Below are 15,981 nucleotides of genomic sequence, written 5' to 3'. Positions count from 1 at the left end.
ATCAGCACTTTTGTTAATTTAGATAATAAGAATGAATATACTATGTCAACTTTATGTATCATTTTCTCAAACATATATTACCTTTATCTGTAGGTACTGTTTGCATGAAGATCTAATGTTTGCTTGCTCTGGTATGTTAAAGTCAACTTACTTTTTCACATGACTGTAACTCAGGACCTAAATTGAGTTTGTGTGGAAATTAAACTATCAGCTGTGTGGTTTAGAGTCCAAATCCTTACGTTTTATTAAATTCTCCCTTAATAATGCGAAACATGAAACAAAAGATAAAATACAACAAATGCACTGAATTTGTAGCATATTTTAGTAGAACAAGCTTGAACAGTGGTATCTTATCACGGAATCAAGTGCTGCTCTTAATACATTTCTGGGGAAACAAACCAAACATCCTTCAGTGCTTTCCAGTCCATCCATAGAGAGTCACAACTGAACGTTTTATGGATAATCTGAGGTTTTTCCATGCAGATAAAATGTTGTGGCTCTTTTTATAAGAGTTCTGCGCCTGAGCTTTCTTCCTGTCCTTATACTAAGATTCACAGGACGCTTAGCCATTCACCCATCAGGCTGTAGATGAATGCAGCAGTCAGGCTACAATGTAAAGAAGATGGAATGAAGAATTACTGAGTCAATGAAACTAGACAGGAATGGTTTAGAGTTGTTGTTTTGGGGAGACAGTCCAAGAATTGAGGGAAAAAATGGAAAAAATCAATTCAATACAATTTGTTGTCATTATATGTTAAAGTACAATGAAGGTGTTTGTTGCTCACCCACTGGTGCAGAAACATGAAGGAACAAAAGAGTATGTGATGTAATGATATAACAGAAACAAATTATTAGACAAATAAATGGTAATAAAAGTGAATAATCAAACAACCAGCTCAAATTACAAATAAATAAACATCAGATGTAAAGAGTGCAATACTGCATATTCCAAGTACAGCATCCGGTCCAGATTGGTTAGTGGCACACATCTTGTGTTTTCCTGACTTTCTGTGGCTGCTCCCATTTAGGTTTCTGTGGGACTGCCTATAAATTGTAGTTTGGACGGGCGATCCTGCGGGGGTCCTCCAGGACTGCTGGTTTGGGGAGTTCTGGGGATAGAACTTTACTGCTCTAGCTGTCCCAGTAGTGCTTCCAGGTTACTGTGAAAGACCTCTTTGTAACTCAGCTAGAGACGTTTGGAGTGGTTATGAAGAGAAAAACTAAGGTGCTTTGTTAAAGGAGGTCTTTTTATGTTAAGTATTGCAAAATCAAGACAGTATTATTAACTGTTCTGGTCTCACGCAGTTGTGTTCTGGCATTGGGGTGTGTGAGACAGTCCCATTATATCACAACAATTAATATGTTACTGATAGAATATGTCATAACGCAACAGTCAAACTTAATGGCTAGGGCAAACTGATTAGTAGAACAGATGCATATGTGCAGGTCAAATACAGTAGATAATTGTATGGAGGTCAATGTTTTCTGAGGCAGAAATTGTTTTTCAGTCTAGTAAATAATATTCAGTATCTAGTGCTACATCACTTAATGCTATGCCTCCTGTCTGCAGGTCAGGTCATTTTATTCACCCACTGAAAGGCCTTAAAGTTTGCCAGCATACAGTTGCCATACCAGATTGTGATACAACTATCTGTAAAGACTGGCAAAGATCTGGGAAGAGAGATTGATTTACTTCACCCTTCTCAGGATTTTTTTAGAAAGTTGCTACTGAATGTTCTTAACAAGATACATAGTGTTAAACTGTGAGAGATCATCAGTGATGATTCTCTACTGTATGTATCAACCATTATCTTGAGATCAAGTAGTGCCTAAATTTTACAGCCTTTCTGAAAGACTTTGTGTAGCATAGTGTCTTTTATCACTGTACTGAAAGTAACATTTCTAGTACAAAAAAAAAAACGTTCACAACCACTGTTGTATACTGGAGAAACTGATAAGGAGAAAAGGTTTTAGGCCTACTCAATGTTCCAAAAACAGGACCTTCACCTGGCAGCCTAGAAAAGGCCACAACCCAGGCAGCCAGCCCCCAAGTACTACCTGCAGACTTCAGCCTGAGCAGATTCTAAACTGAGAAGCTAGCTGTGAAATTTGAAAATGTAATGAAAATCCCAAAATATACCAAAAATACCTTACAAAGGAGAGGGTAACTGTAAACCCCTGGCTTGTTGAGGCAACCCAAACAAAAGAATCATTACAAGCAAAGAATATTTTGGCAAAAAACAACCAGAAGCCAACAGCATGAAATGAAAACTATTTGCCTAAAAGGTAATCCAGAATTAAAAAGTCCCAAAACACAATCCCAAATCCACAAAAAACAGAAACAAAAGCAGACAATTGTGAACTCTGAACTCAGACGACTACCTGAGGGAAGCTGCCACATCCACCAGAAAATGAAAGTGGAGAGTGGTCCCTCAGGTGTGATGCCATGGCAGCCCCGCCACCTACAGTTCATAAAGAACATATAAAAACATAATGACACAGTATGTAAATAATACATAATAAATAAACATTATAGAAGTTAAATAAAACCTGAATAATAATAACTAAAAACAACAATAAAACAGAAAATACATGGGCCAGGGAATAAACCCTGGCTAAACCATAATACAATATCACTTTCAAGCACAACACAATAATTCCATGAATGCAGTGAAATTACTTTACCTTCATGTGTTTAGAGGATTGTGCAGTAACTAAAGAGACTTAAGAGGCTGAAGAGATATTCCATAATTATTTTTATAACAAGTCTCAAAAGTATTTATTAATATTAAATGAATTGATTGACCAGTTTATTATACCTTTATAGCACTTAATAGGTCACTCTTGGCCTCCAGAATAGCCTGAATTCTTGTAAGCATGGATTCAAAAAATTGTTGGACATCAGTCCATAAGAATGTTGATTGACTGAATAGCTTCATTAAACAGTAGCAGATATTTTGGCTACAAATGAATGCTCCAAGTATCTGACTTTATCGTCATCCAAAAGGTGCATCCAAACAGTCACTGTTATGGTCATTAAAATGATGTGTGGTTTGTGACTTGATGCATTATCCTGCTGGAAGCCTCTGTCTGAAAAAGGGCAGACTGTGGCCATTAAGGATAGTTCATGGTCAACAACATTGTTTAAGTATGTTTTGCAATCAAATGGCACAAATTCGGTTTTAAGAAACTTAATTTATACCCATAAAACATTGCTCACACTACTATACTACCACCACCAGTCTGTATCATTGGCACAAAATAAGTTCTTTTTTTCAGGTTGTTATACCATATTCTAACCTTACCATTTGTATGTCACTGTAGAAACTGAGATTTGTCAAACCAAAACAAATCAATTGTGCCAGGTGTTTTTTATGCCACCTTACCTTCCTGTTGTTAACTGTCAGGTTCGGAATCCAAGTGTAACTCCTCAAAATCCAACATCTTATACATTCAGCAATATCTTTCTGCACAACTCTGTCGTAAATAGCTGTTATTTGTGAGCTTTCTTTTGGCTTGAACAAGGCTGACCGTTCCGACCTCAGTTATTAACCTGGTAACATATTTTACAATGACAGACAACTTATGTTGTTTTGGTTCCGGGGCAATTTGTTTTTATCCTCTCTATTGTTGAATGTCGAAATTTGCCAAAGTGTTTTTTGTAGTGAATATGCTTATGTTTGCCAGTGACCCTGTTCATTAAATGTTTTTCTAGAAATTTGTCGTGCAGACAGCTTAGATAAGCATTTTTTCCCAGTGCCCCATGATGCTTTGTGAGACCAGTTCATAATCACAGAGCTTTAGCAGCCCCCAAGTATATAACACTGATTAGAGTAGTGGGCTACACATTAGTGGAAAACTTGTGAATACATTTAAGCACGCAGAAGAAAACTGGAAATGTGTTTAGTGTTTTCATGTTTTAAAGGTAATGTCTTTTTAAAAAGACATGTATGTGACCGGTGTGTAATACGTGAACCTACACCTTTATAAGTATTACCCAGAGTGCTCTACAGTTGATGCAGACTGCCAGGAGTGAAGAATCCACTTCTTTTAGTGTTTTTAATGAGTGAAAGGAAGCATCATGGAAAAATAAAACAAACTGAACTTTTCAGTTCTATTGAGGTGGCATCTGTGGGGGCTGTCTGAAAGAAATTGTACTGTTCGGAGACGTAATTCTATTAATTTTATCTCAGGAAGGAACAGCAGTATAGCATAATTGATCCAGCATAGTTATCAGATGTTTCTCTAGCCCTATTAGACACTTAAAAGACCATTGCACCATTTTATTTCTCTCAAAACTAGTTCAGCTCCTCTTTCTCAGTGACATCAATACTTTGCTATTTTTGACGAAGTTCTTGAAGATTTTCTTAAATTTTACTGAACTTAAGGCAAAGCAAATTCAGCAGGGTTTGCTCATCACTAATCCTCTCAAAATAAGTGTCAAACACATGTCAAGAACAACATGGGGGCATGTTCCCCATGACCTTCTTAGTTATTTTATTGCATAAATGTTTGCCACTCAGTTTTTCTAATATTTCAACATCTACCCATATCAAGTCACAATATGGCATAGGCAACTGCTGAATGAATATCACCTGGTGTTTGAGTGAAGATTGCTTATATGTTTGGGTTAATTCAAACAAATGGGCACATTAGAGAGATGTTAAAGGTAACTAAAAATTAAACAAGAATCAGACGCCATCTAACAGATACAGCCAAGTGAGGAGGTATATGTGCTATGTTGTCATTCCAGCAGCACCGTAATGACAAGAGAGGATGCATGTAGAGGCCTCCATTTATAGCTGGATTTAGGCCTTAGTGCAAGTTAAATTGATGATGAATTTATTTGATCTGGTTCATGAAGTAACAAGTTAATTAAAAATAATTCAAGCAATATCTTTAGTTCCCAGGGCCTAACATTATTCAAGTAAACATAGTAAGCAAACATTATTTGCTTTTAAAGTAATAATATCTGTGTAAAAAACTATACCTTGGGTTTCTTCCCCCTTTGACAGTGTGCAAGATATTTTCAGAATTTCTATTTTTCCTAAATAAATGTTGGTTAGGTCTGTGTGCCTTATGCATGAAAATGGATTTTGTGTTTGCTCAGCATAATACAGTGTACCAAAAAATGGAGTGTACATATACAGTAATGGGCTTACAGTGCTTTGAAAATTACAAATAATTTTGTACAATTTTATATTTGTTTAATTCCACAGCTCACTGAAGCAGAACTTCATCAGACATTTACCTGCTTATGCCTTCGTCCAATATGCAGAACTGAAAAATCTGTGAGTATCTAAAAAGCCAGTTACAGAATTATTTACTGTATCATAGCTCATGTTGAAATTTGTGGCCAGTTTCATTTATGGTTTCTATAATGGACATATGCCTAGCTCAGCGGCCTCAAACATTCAGAGGTATATTGTTCAAATCCCACCACATTGTTTTGAGGATTTAGCAAATATAGAACTCAATTGCTGTTACCATATGTGACCATCCCAACATCTGTTCATTGCCAAACCAGTTCAGTCCAGTGTAGGGTCGCAGCAGCTGGAGATAATAGCTGCCAGACAAGGTGCAAGGCAGGAACTATCTGTGGTGGTACATTAGGGCACTTCAGGGCATGTCATAGTCATTCAAGGTTGGCCAGCATAGAGTTGTCATTTAAGCTTACAAACCCACACAGACATAGTAAGAGTGCATGGGCTTACATTTGGACAAAAAGATCTGGAGCTGTGGGATAACAGGCAAAGTTAAAAAAAAAATGTGTAAAAATGGCCAATAAAGAACATAGTATAGTGATACCAGTTTAGCATATAGCAAGTAATCAGTTTATAAGCTGCCTTTAGACTGTAAAATACACAATGTTCTTCTGTCCTATCTATCTATCTATCTATCTATCTATCTATCTATTTATGTAATCAGTGCCATTGTTTTGCTTCAATTTGCTTTTTATTGTGCAGTTCATTTTGTTGATCAGTTTTTACTATAGGCAGTGTCCTTGAGTGAGCACCCTGTCTTAAACCCCTTTATAAACTAAACAAGATTAGAGCTCAAAGTTACAATATCAACTGTGGGATCAAGTCAATGTCACTTTGCTTGTCCAATTTCCTGACTGCAGTTGCTGATCTCATCACCGGACCATGTCAGTTTAAATGACTGGTAATCGCTAGCCCTGTCAAGATTACCAGCCACTTGCAGACCTTCCAGCACAGTCATTCTTGCTCCTTTTTGTGACAGACAATAGCGTGCTGGTTGACAGAGCCGGTGCTGTGTAAGGGGTCAGCAGCTCAGCAAGTTGAGGTACATAAAACATAAGACATCAGACAGACAAACTGCTCTTCTGTTTAAGAGGTCCAAAACACCTACTCTTCTTATTCGAGATTTATTACAACTAAAGATTGCTTTAAAAGTCACATAATGTGACATGGCCTTTATTAATGGTGCTAAATCCTGAGGATACATGCTGTTCCTGGACCCCCTCCCTGAGCCGTGATGCCATGTCCATTCAATTTGACAAGTTCAGTTTGTGCCTCATGTGGTTGGAGTCCTTTACAACATTACAGGCATTATTTCTGTGGTGTTTGAGACTGATCTCTTCTCCACCTTTTTGCAGGTCACCTGCTATGTTTATTTTGTGCAGATCTCTAAAATCATTTTTTTTCCTTAGCTGGCTGAGGTATCATGCCATGTGGTGATGTCACTAGCAGTCTGGAGACATTCTTTGATGTATCATGATAGATCACCAATTGCCCCTAATCCTAAAGTTTGGGGTAAATACGGAGCTGTTAGGTCTAGGTCAGGTGTGTTCCAGTCTACATTGCTATAAGAGCCTGTCAGCTTAACTGGCATAAAAATATAAATTTCATTTAGGTATTAAACTGTGACCTATGAAACTTTTCAGCAACTATTTGTAATGACAGCAAGGCAGTCATTGTCAGAAAGGGAAAGAACCGGGAAACAGACAAAGAAAGTGTGTACTGAGAAAAACAGGCACTATTTAAAAACCATAAAGACAGATCCAAGAGAAACGCCAAAGTCAAAACAAGAGCCAAGGATTCTAAGTCAAAGAAGCAGAAGGTTATAAACCAAGAAATTCAAGAGCATAGCTAAATACAGAAAATGTTTTATTTTTAGAAATTCTGGTACCTTCCAGGTATACAACGGGGTTTAAATGCCATCATGGTTAGAAACGAGAGTGACATTACTTCTGGTAAATGATTAGCCCATGATTTCATTTAAACGATGAAAGTTCAAAACAGCATCATGGCAAATAATACTTTAATAAGTAATTATCTGCAGTGGGTTGGCACCCTGCCCGGGATTGGTTCCTGCCTGGCATCCTGTGTTGGCTGGGATTGGCTCCAGCAGACCCCCGTGACCCTGTGTTCGGATTCAACGGGTTGGAAAATGGATGGATGGATGGATGGATGGATGGATAAGTAATTACAGAACTTTATGACACTATTCAAAACTACGTCTTGCTTATTGAAGACCATGCTCATCAAACATTCATTTTTAAAACTTTGCATAAAAACTGCATTTTTTTGTTTTTATTTTTTTTCATTTTTATTACTATTTAATTTAATATTGTTTCTTGTATCAGTATACTGCTGCTGGATTATGTGAATTTCCCCTTGGGATTAATAAATATCTATCTATCTATCTATCTATCTATCTATCTAAAAACTTTACTGTGCTGTTTTGCTGTTGAATACTTCAGTCCCAATAATGAATCTGTAAAATCAACAGTAAATGTTGTAAGTAGTAGGCCAAACTGAATTAGTTTTGTTTATTGTTATACCGTATATGTTGTACCCCATACTTTTTGCCCCACCCCACAAGGTTATGACAAGTTGGCACCCATGTATATCAATACCATTCCAACAGTTATGTTCTTCTTAACCCCTCATTCCTTAGTCACCTCATAAGGTGGATGTGTTTTTTTCCTTATGATGTTTGTGTCCACTTCAAAACACAGAATATATACTTGAATCCAAGGTCTGATGAGAAAGACTTTTTTCCCTGTCACAGGATGGGGCTTTATTTATTCACTGTACAGTATCCTGATGTTTACACTTCATTCATTTGCCTTAGTGATATTTTTGGCTGGCTTACATTACCACACAAAGTCCCAGTTCTGAAACACCTTGTATCTATGCTGTTTGGGGGGCAGGCATATTGACTTGTTAACTGTTACATGGTAAGTTGCTGATGGGTTAGAGCTGGGGTCCTGGGGCCTCATGTATAAACGGTGCGTACACACAAAAATGTTGCGTACTCCCGTTATCACCCTCACATCACGATGTATAAAAACTAAACTTGGCGTAAAGCCACGCATATTTTCATGCTAGCTCAATCCATTGCGTACACAAGTTCTCTGCTCGGTTTTGCATACTGGCAGCACAGCGTCAAAGCAGTGCTTTTGTTCCAGTGTGGTTTCCTTTTCTTTTTTCGATCCACATCCCTGACACGGCTTTATCAAATGCACTGAAATTAACCACATATCGTTTATTAGTATAAGGCATCTCATTGTAATCAACCTGTAACCGTATAATGGTGCACTGAATGGCCAAACTATTCCAAATACCATAACTGCTTTAGTGTTGTTATACCTAGTGCACCATTGAGTATTTAACCCTCTGTAACTGAGTGTGGAATCACAGCTGAACAACAGCTGATCAGATTATTGGTATACATGCTGTCACAGCCATGTGCGCAATCTATTTGAACTGTTCCCATACGGCAAATGCTTCAGAGCCTTTCCTGTAGGGACCTTGCAGTTCAGAAACAGTTTCATCCCAAGTGCTCTAAACACACTCAATCAGTCCATCAATTGCGCCTGGTAGAACTGTTTCTACCTATAAGTACAATTACCTCACTGTAAATTTGCAGTGCAGTTATAATATTGCACAACCTGAGCCACTTTATAAAGCGCGTATTTACATATGATGACAACTGGCTTCTAAGTCAATTTAGATTTCCAAGCGCTATCTTCTTGGAGCTCTTGACATCATTTTTAAGATGTAATGCAGTAAAGCATGTTTATTACTTTATACAGATACATTTTAAACTTCATTAAAATAATGTATATTGTTAATAATTAAACATGTGAGGACATGGTGGCACAGCGCTAGCGATGAGCTGGCACCCTGTTCAGGGATTGTTCCTGCCTCTTGCTGTATGCTTTCTGAGATTGGCGCGACCTGGATGGATAGATGGATGGAATAATTAAACATGCACTATGAAGATATTTCAATGTTCCATAAAAGTTTTGAAGAATCTGCGTTCTAAGCTTACAGATGGCTTGGCATCTATTACAGAGCTGATCGTGTGGCAATTGGGTAATTGGAGAAAGAAAAAGAAAGACAGGAATAGAGGTAAGTACGTTTGAGAGAAACAGTACTGCTGCAATAAATTATTTCATCAAAGGTCACTCATGGCACAGCAAGCATCTTGCGGGAGGCAGGAACAATCTCTGGACAGGGCGCCACCTTGTCCCTATGTTCAGTACATGCTTTAATTCCTGTCATCATGAAAATGATATCAAGTATACATTTTAATATTTAAATTGTTCAGAGAGCTGTAATATCATGAATGTAATGGATTCTGTGTCCTGTCGGAGGAAGAGAGCCGGTTTAAGAAGCAAGTAGTTATTCACACACAATGAGCACATAAAAGAACACATAGAAAGAAGCATTTAACGTGCTACTTTAGTTACGATTGGCTCTGAGAAACTAGTAAATTAAACGATTTTAAGATGAAGTTTATGACGTTCTATTTTGATGACAAAATAAAGTACATGATTAAAGTGGAAACTTTGAGATTAAAGTTGACATTTGGACATTTTTTTCAACTGTGTCCCTATTTTTTTTTTTCTCTTCTCTGTACCCTAATACGCCTCCATATGACTCTCAGACAGTGGGCTACAACTCGCCTTTTCACAGCGACTTTGATATCTGACCACTTCTTATTTATTTCAGACACTTTGCGACCTTCTGAACTTGAACTTTCGAGTTTCTCCGCCACTCTGTTACTTGATTAAATTCCTTTTGTTGTTTAGATCACTACTTAAACCAACAAATAGTACATTTTTCCTTGCCTCCACTTTGCTGAAATTCTTCTATTTCCCCCGTGCTTTTCCCATTATCTTTTCACAGACCGCTGAGCTTAAGGGGCTGTTTATATTGATTTGCATATTCAAAGAGGTGTAATTCTGGGAGGAGTTGGGGAGTGGTGGCAGGTGCGTGCATGTGCGTTACTTTCACACTGACCAGGATTTATGTAGCGGAAGGACGTGGAAATTGGCTTACGCACAGATTTATGCAGCTGGAATTTTTTGTGTGTACGCACATTTCCGCTTTTGTCCATACGCCATGTTTTAGTGCGAATTCTATGCACGGCATTATGCATGAGGCCCCTGGTGTTTCAGTCTTACATCTTAATTCCTTGTATACAAACATCCCTCCATTTTTAGAGACACTTCCATTATAGGATTGAAGGAACGTGGAGCCTGTCTTGGATGAAAAGCAGTAGCTAATCCCAGATTAAGTGGAGTCCCTCAAAGGGCGTGCTCACACACAAGCTCACTCCCTCACACATATTGGACCAATTGAAAGTCACAGATCAGCCTATACTGCCTGTCTTCAGGATGCTAGAGAAAGCATACATATTTGGAGAAAAAGATCTCTAACACAAATAAACACATAAATGTCACATTGATGTTAATGGGGTTGGTAATTGAACCTGAAGCTGAAACCACAGTTGTATTCACTATATCACTCGGCCACTTAAGAGATAGGGAAATTAAATTCATTTTCCTGTGCCATTTGAAGGATACAGTAAGCTCTTATTAAAGCCGCACAGGTCCCCTCCATTCAGAAGGGAAAAATCAATAGCACTATTTTTTCCATATAGTATAAATAAATAATGTTTAAATTTACTAATGGTTTTGAAATATATCCTACTGATGTGTATATTGATTTATCTTAACCACTATACAGTACATCAAGTATTTCAATCCTTTATAACAAAACATTAGCTACAATTTTCATCATTGACTAAAAAAATACAAGTAATTAGATTGAATGAACTTATTTGAAAAAAAAATAAAGAGTACAGGAGGATTAAGGAAACAATGTTTTTAGAACCAGACCTCTCATATGTGTGTTTGAAACTTTTCATTGCATATAAAAAACAAGAAACAAATGTATTGATCTATTATTGATTTGGGCTTCTCATTTTAAGCTCATCTTTTTATTGATGTAATTAGACTTCACCATTAAATTGTTCTCCATGTAATGACTTTCATAATTCCTGTATACTGCTCATGTATTTGTCCACTGATCCATTTTGACAAGCTAATTTTGCAGGCAAGCAATTGAACAAAATCATATTGCAATTATGCCCAAAATAAAATGTAATAACCATTCAGAATACTTTATAAGCATATACCAGAATGATTTAGATCTCAAATTATAAGCCTAAAAATTATAATAATGACAGAGCCCCCCAAAAGTGAAGTCTCCTAACACATTCATTGGGCTTCTTAAAAAAAATCGTTATGAAATTGCTTCAAAAGTGATAATGCATGGAAATCAGACACCGGCCCCCAAGAATAATTTTCAGCTCTATAGACACATCTCTGTACTAAATAACAGAACTATGAACAACATCACACTGAATGAAGAATATGTTGGATCTGATGTTCACAATCTCCCTCGGTATTATTTTTCTAGAAGGAAGGGCAGCTCTCCTAGCAAATTGTTTTGATTTTACTGTTTAAATGAGATATAAGACATAGGCTCCAGGCAAAAGCGAAAGTGGGAGCGCAACAGTAAATGAGGTGGGCAAGGAGGATTCGTTGATTCCAGTAGGATTATTGGAACTGAACATGGCCCTTTTATCCCAGCTGTCAACTGTGACTAATATCCCCTGTGAGTCAGCCGTCTCAACCCCAACCGGACTCATAACTCCATCTGTGGAGCACGGATAAGATTGAAATGCTCTGTCCAAGAAGAAGGTAATGATGGCTGCACTCAGGAGTGTGGTAGTGGTGTGGGGGTTGGGACATAAATAATATAAAGAGTGATATAAAGAAAGATATAAGGGATTTAAAGAAATAAATAAAGGACATAAACAAGAAAAATGAGAAACAGCATCAGGATATAAAAGACCTGGAGAAATGTTTAAGTTTACTGCAGCCTTTACAGAAATTCTAGAAAAAATTGATGAAAAAATAGGGGGAAATATGAATAAGTTACAGAGTAAAAGTAGAATACTTGCTGCTCAGCTTTTAATCAAACATTTGCGGCTCATATTGAAATAGTTGAACAATCTACATCTGCCACTGCCGAAAAAGCAATGGCTACAAAAAGGCGTCTGAGTCAATCAGCAAAATTACCAGAATAGATCTAAAATACACCAGGGGCCTCATGCCTAATGCCGTGCGTAGAATTCACACTAAGACATGGTGTATGAACAAAAGTAGAAATATGCGTATGTACAAAAAAATCCAGCTCCATAAATTTGTGCGTACGCAAATTCCACGTTCTGCCACTACATAAATCTGTCTGCGTGAAATGTAATGCTCGTGCACGCGCCTGTCACCCCTCCTAAACTCCTCACAGAATTCTGACTCTTTGAATATGCAAATCAATATAAATAGCCCCTTATTTTTTGCGTTCTGTAAAAAGACAATGGCAAAAGAATTTCAACGAATACCAAGTAGAGGCAAGGAAAAACATACTATTTGTTGGTTTTAGCAGTGATATAAACAACAAAAGGAAGTTTTAAGTAACAGAGTGGCGGAGAAACTCAAAAGTTCAAGTTCAGAAAGTTCAAAGTGTCCAAAATAAATAAAAAGTGGTCATATATCAAAATCGTTGTAAAAAGCTGAGTCATAGCCCATCGTCTGAGTGTCATATGGAAGCGTATTAGGGTAAAGAGAAAAGAAAAACAAAATAGGGACAGTTGAAAAAAATGTCCAAATGTTAACTGTAATCTCGAAATTTCCACTTTAATCACGTAGTTTATGTTGTCATTAAAGTAGAACGTCATACACTTCATCTTAAAACTGTTTAATTTACTAATTTCTCAGATCTCATCGTAACTAAAGTAGCACATTAAATGCTTCGTATTCTTTGTGTTCTTCCATGTACTCTATGTGTGTGAATCACTACGTGCTTCTTAAACGGACTTTCTTTTCTGCTGACAGGACACAGAATACATTACAGTCATGATATTACAGCTCTCTGAACAATTTTAATACTAAGATTTATGCTTGATATCATTTTCATGATGAAATGAATTAAAGCATGTATTAAACATGGGGACATGGTTGCGCAGTATTAGCAATGAGCTGGCGCCCTGTCCAGAGATTGTACCTGTCTCCCACAAGATGCTTTCTGTGCTGTGTGCAACCTTCAATTAAATAATTTATTGCAGCAGTACTGTCTCTCTCAAACATACTAACCTCCAATTCCTGTCCTTCCTTTTCTTTCTCCAAGTAACCAATCACCACATGATCAGCTCTGTAATAGATGCCAAGCCATCTGTAAGCTTAGAATGCAAATTATTCAAAACTCTAATGGAACATTGAACTATCTTCATAGTACATGTTTAATTATTCCATCCATCTATTCGTCCAGGGTAGCACCAGTCCCAGAAAGCATACAGCGCAAGGCAGGAACAATCCCTGAACAGGGCGCCAGCTCATTGCTACCGCTCTCCGCCGTGTCCTCACATGTTTAAATATTAACAGTATACATTATTTAAGCTTAAAATTTATCTGTACAATGTAATAAACGCGCTTTACTGCATTTCATCTTAAAAATAATATCAAGAGTTCCAAGAAGATAATGGTTGGAAATCTAAATTGACTTAGAAGCCAGTCGTCATCATCTGTAAATACTGATTTATAAAGTGGCTCAGGTTCTGCAATATTATAACTGTAGTGCAAGTTTACAGTGAGGTGATTGTACTTATAAGTACAAACAGTTCTACCAGGAATACTTGATGGACTGATTCAGTGCGTTTAGAGCTCTTGGGTTGAAACTGTTACTGAAGAGCGAGATCCCTACAGGAAAGGCTCTGAAGCATTTGCCATACTGTATGGGAACAATTCAAATAGACTGCACACATGGCTGAAGCTGCATGTGCTAAATGCTGCATCCCGATAATCCTCTTTCCGATCAGCTGCTGTAGAGCTGCGATTCCACACTCAGATACAGTGGGTTAAATACTCAGTGGTGCACTGAGAGTAACAATGCTAAAGCAGCTATAGTATTTGGAATAGTTTGGCCATTCTGTGTACCATTGTATGGTTATGGATTTATTACAATCAGATACCCTAAACTAATAAACGATATGTGGTTAATTTCAGTGCATTTGATAAAGCCGCGTCAGGGATGTGAATCTAAAAAATAAAGGGAAACCACATGGGAACAGTAACACTGCTTTGATGCTGGCTGCCACCAGTTTGCAAAATCAAGCGTATGCAAGGGATTGAGCTTACGTGAAAATGTGTACGGTTTTATGCCAAGTTTTGTTTTTATACATCACGATGTGAGCGTGGAAACGGGCGTAAGCACCGTTTATACATGAGGCCCCAGGTTTCCAAATGAGGCATTTTATAGTTAAAGACAGGCTCTGCTATCTAAATTTAACCTCTTGACTACTAAAGAAACAGATTACCTCATCTTCAAATTGTGACATCATTATTATGAGCAAAGAGAGAATGCCAATAAGATTTTAGCCCAACAAATACACAAGCAGAAAGTCCATGAATGCAATAACAGCAATTAACACCAATGCAGATAGAGATAAAATTTTTGACCATAAAAATATAACCCATACATTTAGAAAGTACTATAAGTCCTTATATTCTCAGTCTATATACTCATTCTAAAGAAGACAAAACACTAATGAGATTTTTTGACTTATTACAGATACCATAGCTAGATACTCTTAGGGCTGTGGAATTGGATCAATCTCTGACACTTTCAGAATTAGTAGAACCTATAAACTCACATTAGTGTGGGAAATCAGCTGGCCCTGATGGCTACCCAGTGGCATTTTGTAAAAAATATTGTGAGAAGTTAAGCAAAATGGCATATTTTATTGGCTAACTAAAAGATTACAATATGCAAGCTTTGAGGCAACCTAGGCCCCTTCTTCAGGCAAGATGTAACACAGAAACTGGAGTTCTCTGTGTTTATATAGACACCAGGACAAATAACAACATTGGAAAAACTTTAAGTGAAACATCTTAATTGTAAAAAGAATACAACCTCTCCAGACTAAGATTCATTTAACAAGAGGTGAACAATGTCTGCAGTGGACTGGCGCCCGCCGGTTTGTTTCCTGCCTTGCCCTATATTGGCTGGGATTGGCTCCAGCTGACCCCGTGACCCTGTAGTTAGGAAACAGCGGGTGGGATAATGGATGGATGGATGGATGGGTGAACAATGTATAGTCAAGATCTTTGGATAAGATAACTCTCCAACAAAGTCTTTTCAAGTTTCTGATGAGTTTTTCAATACAAAGTGGGTCTGTAGACAGGTTGTATATGGCAGTCAAATAAGTTAGCTCCACTATTATTAGAAATGTTTATAGAATCTAAAGACAACAAAATTTTTCCTCAAACTTTTGCCAAGCATTAATTACTGTCTTTCCTAAGAGAAATAGGGACTTACTACAATATGCATCATACAGACCAATCTCACTCCTGAATAATGATGTTAAGATCGCTCCAACGTTCTAGCTAGACAGATTGAGAAAGTGCCTCCTTCTGTAATATCACAAGACCAAACTGGATTTATTAAAGGCAGATAATTACCTTCAAATCTTCAATATTTGTTTAATATGTTCACCCATTAAATCTAACCCTAGAGATCCTACTATCTTTGGATACAAAAAAGCATTTGATATGGTTGAATGGGACTACCTATTCACCACATTACAACAACAACAACATTT

The 15,981-nt window shown here is 37.3% G+C and overlaps 1 protein-coding gene across 1 annotated transcript in view; it reads left to right on the top strand.

Annotated features, from left to right (window-relative positions):
• The window catches only part of LOC120542738 (relaxin receptor 2-like), a 94,617-nt gene that overhangs the window by 23,330 nt on the left and 55,306 nt on the right, over nt 1-15,981 (top strand). Inside the window, exon 5 of the mRNA XM_039775377.1 lies at nt 5,220-5,291. Coding sequence (XP_039631311.1) covers nt 5,220-5,291 — 72 coding nt within the window. The remainder of the gene's footprint in view (nt 1-5,219; nt 5,292-15,981) is intronic.

The sequence above is a fragment of the Polypterus senegalus genome, chromosome 13, assembly GCF_016835505.1.
Source record: "Polypterus senegalus isolate Bchr_013 chromosome 13, ASM1683550v1, whole genome shotgun sequence".
NCBI lineage: Eukaryota > Metazoa > Chordata > Cladistia > Polypteriformes > Polypteridae > Polypterus > Polypterus senegalus.
The sequence above is the reverse complement of the archived record's forward strand: the minus strand, read 5'-3'. Positions and strand labels throughout refer to the sequence as shown.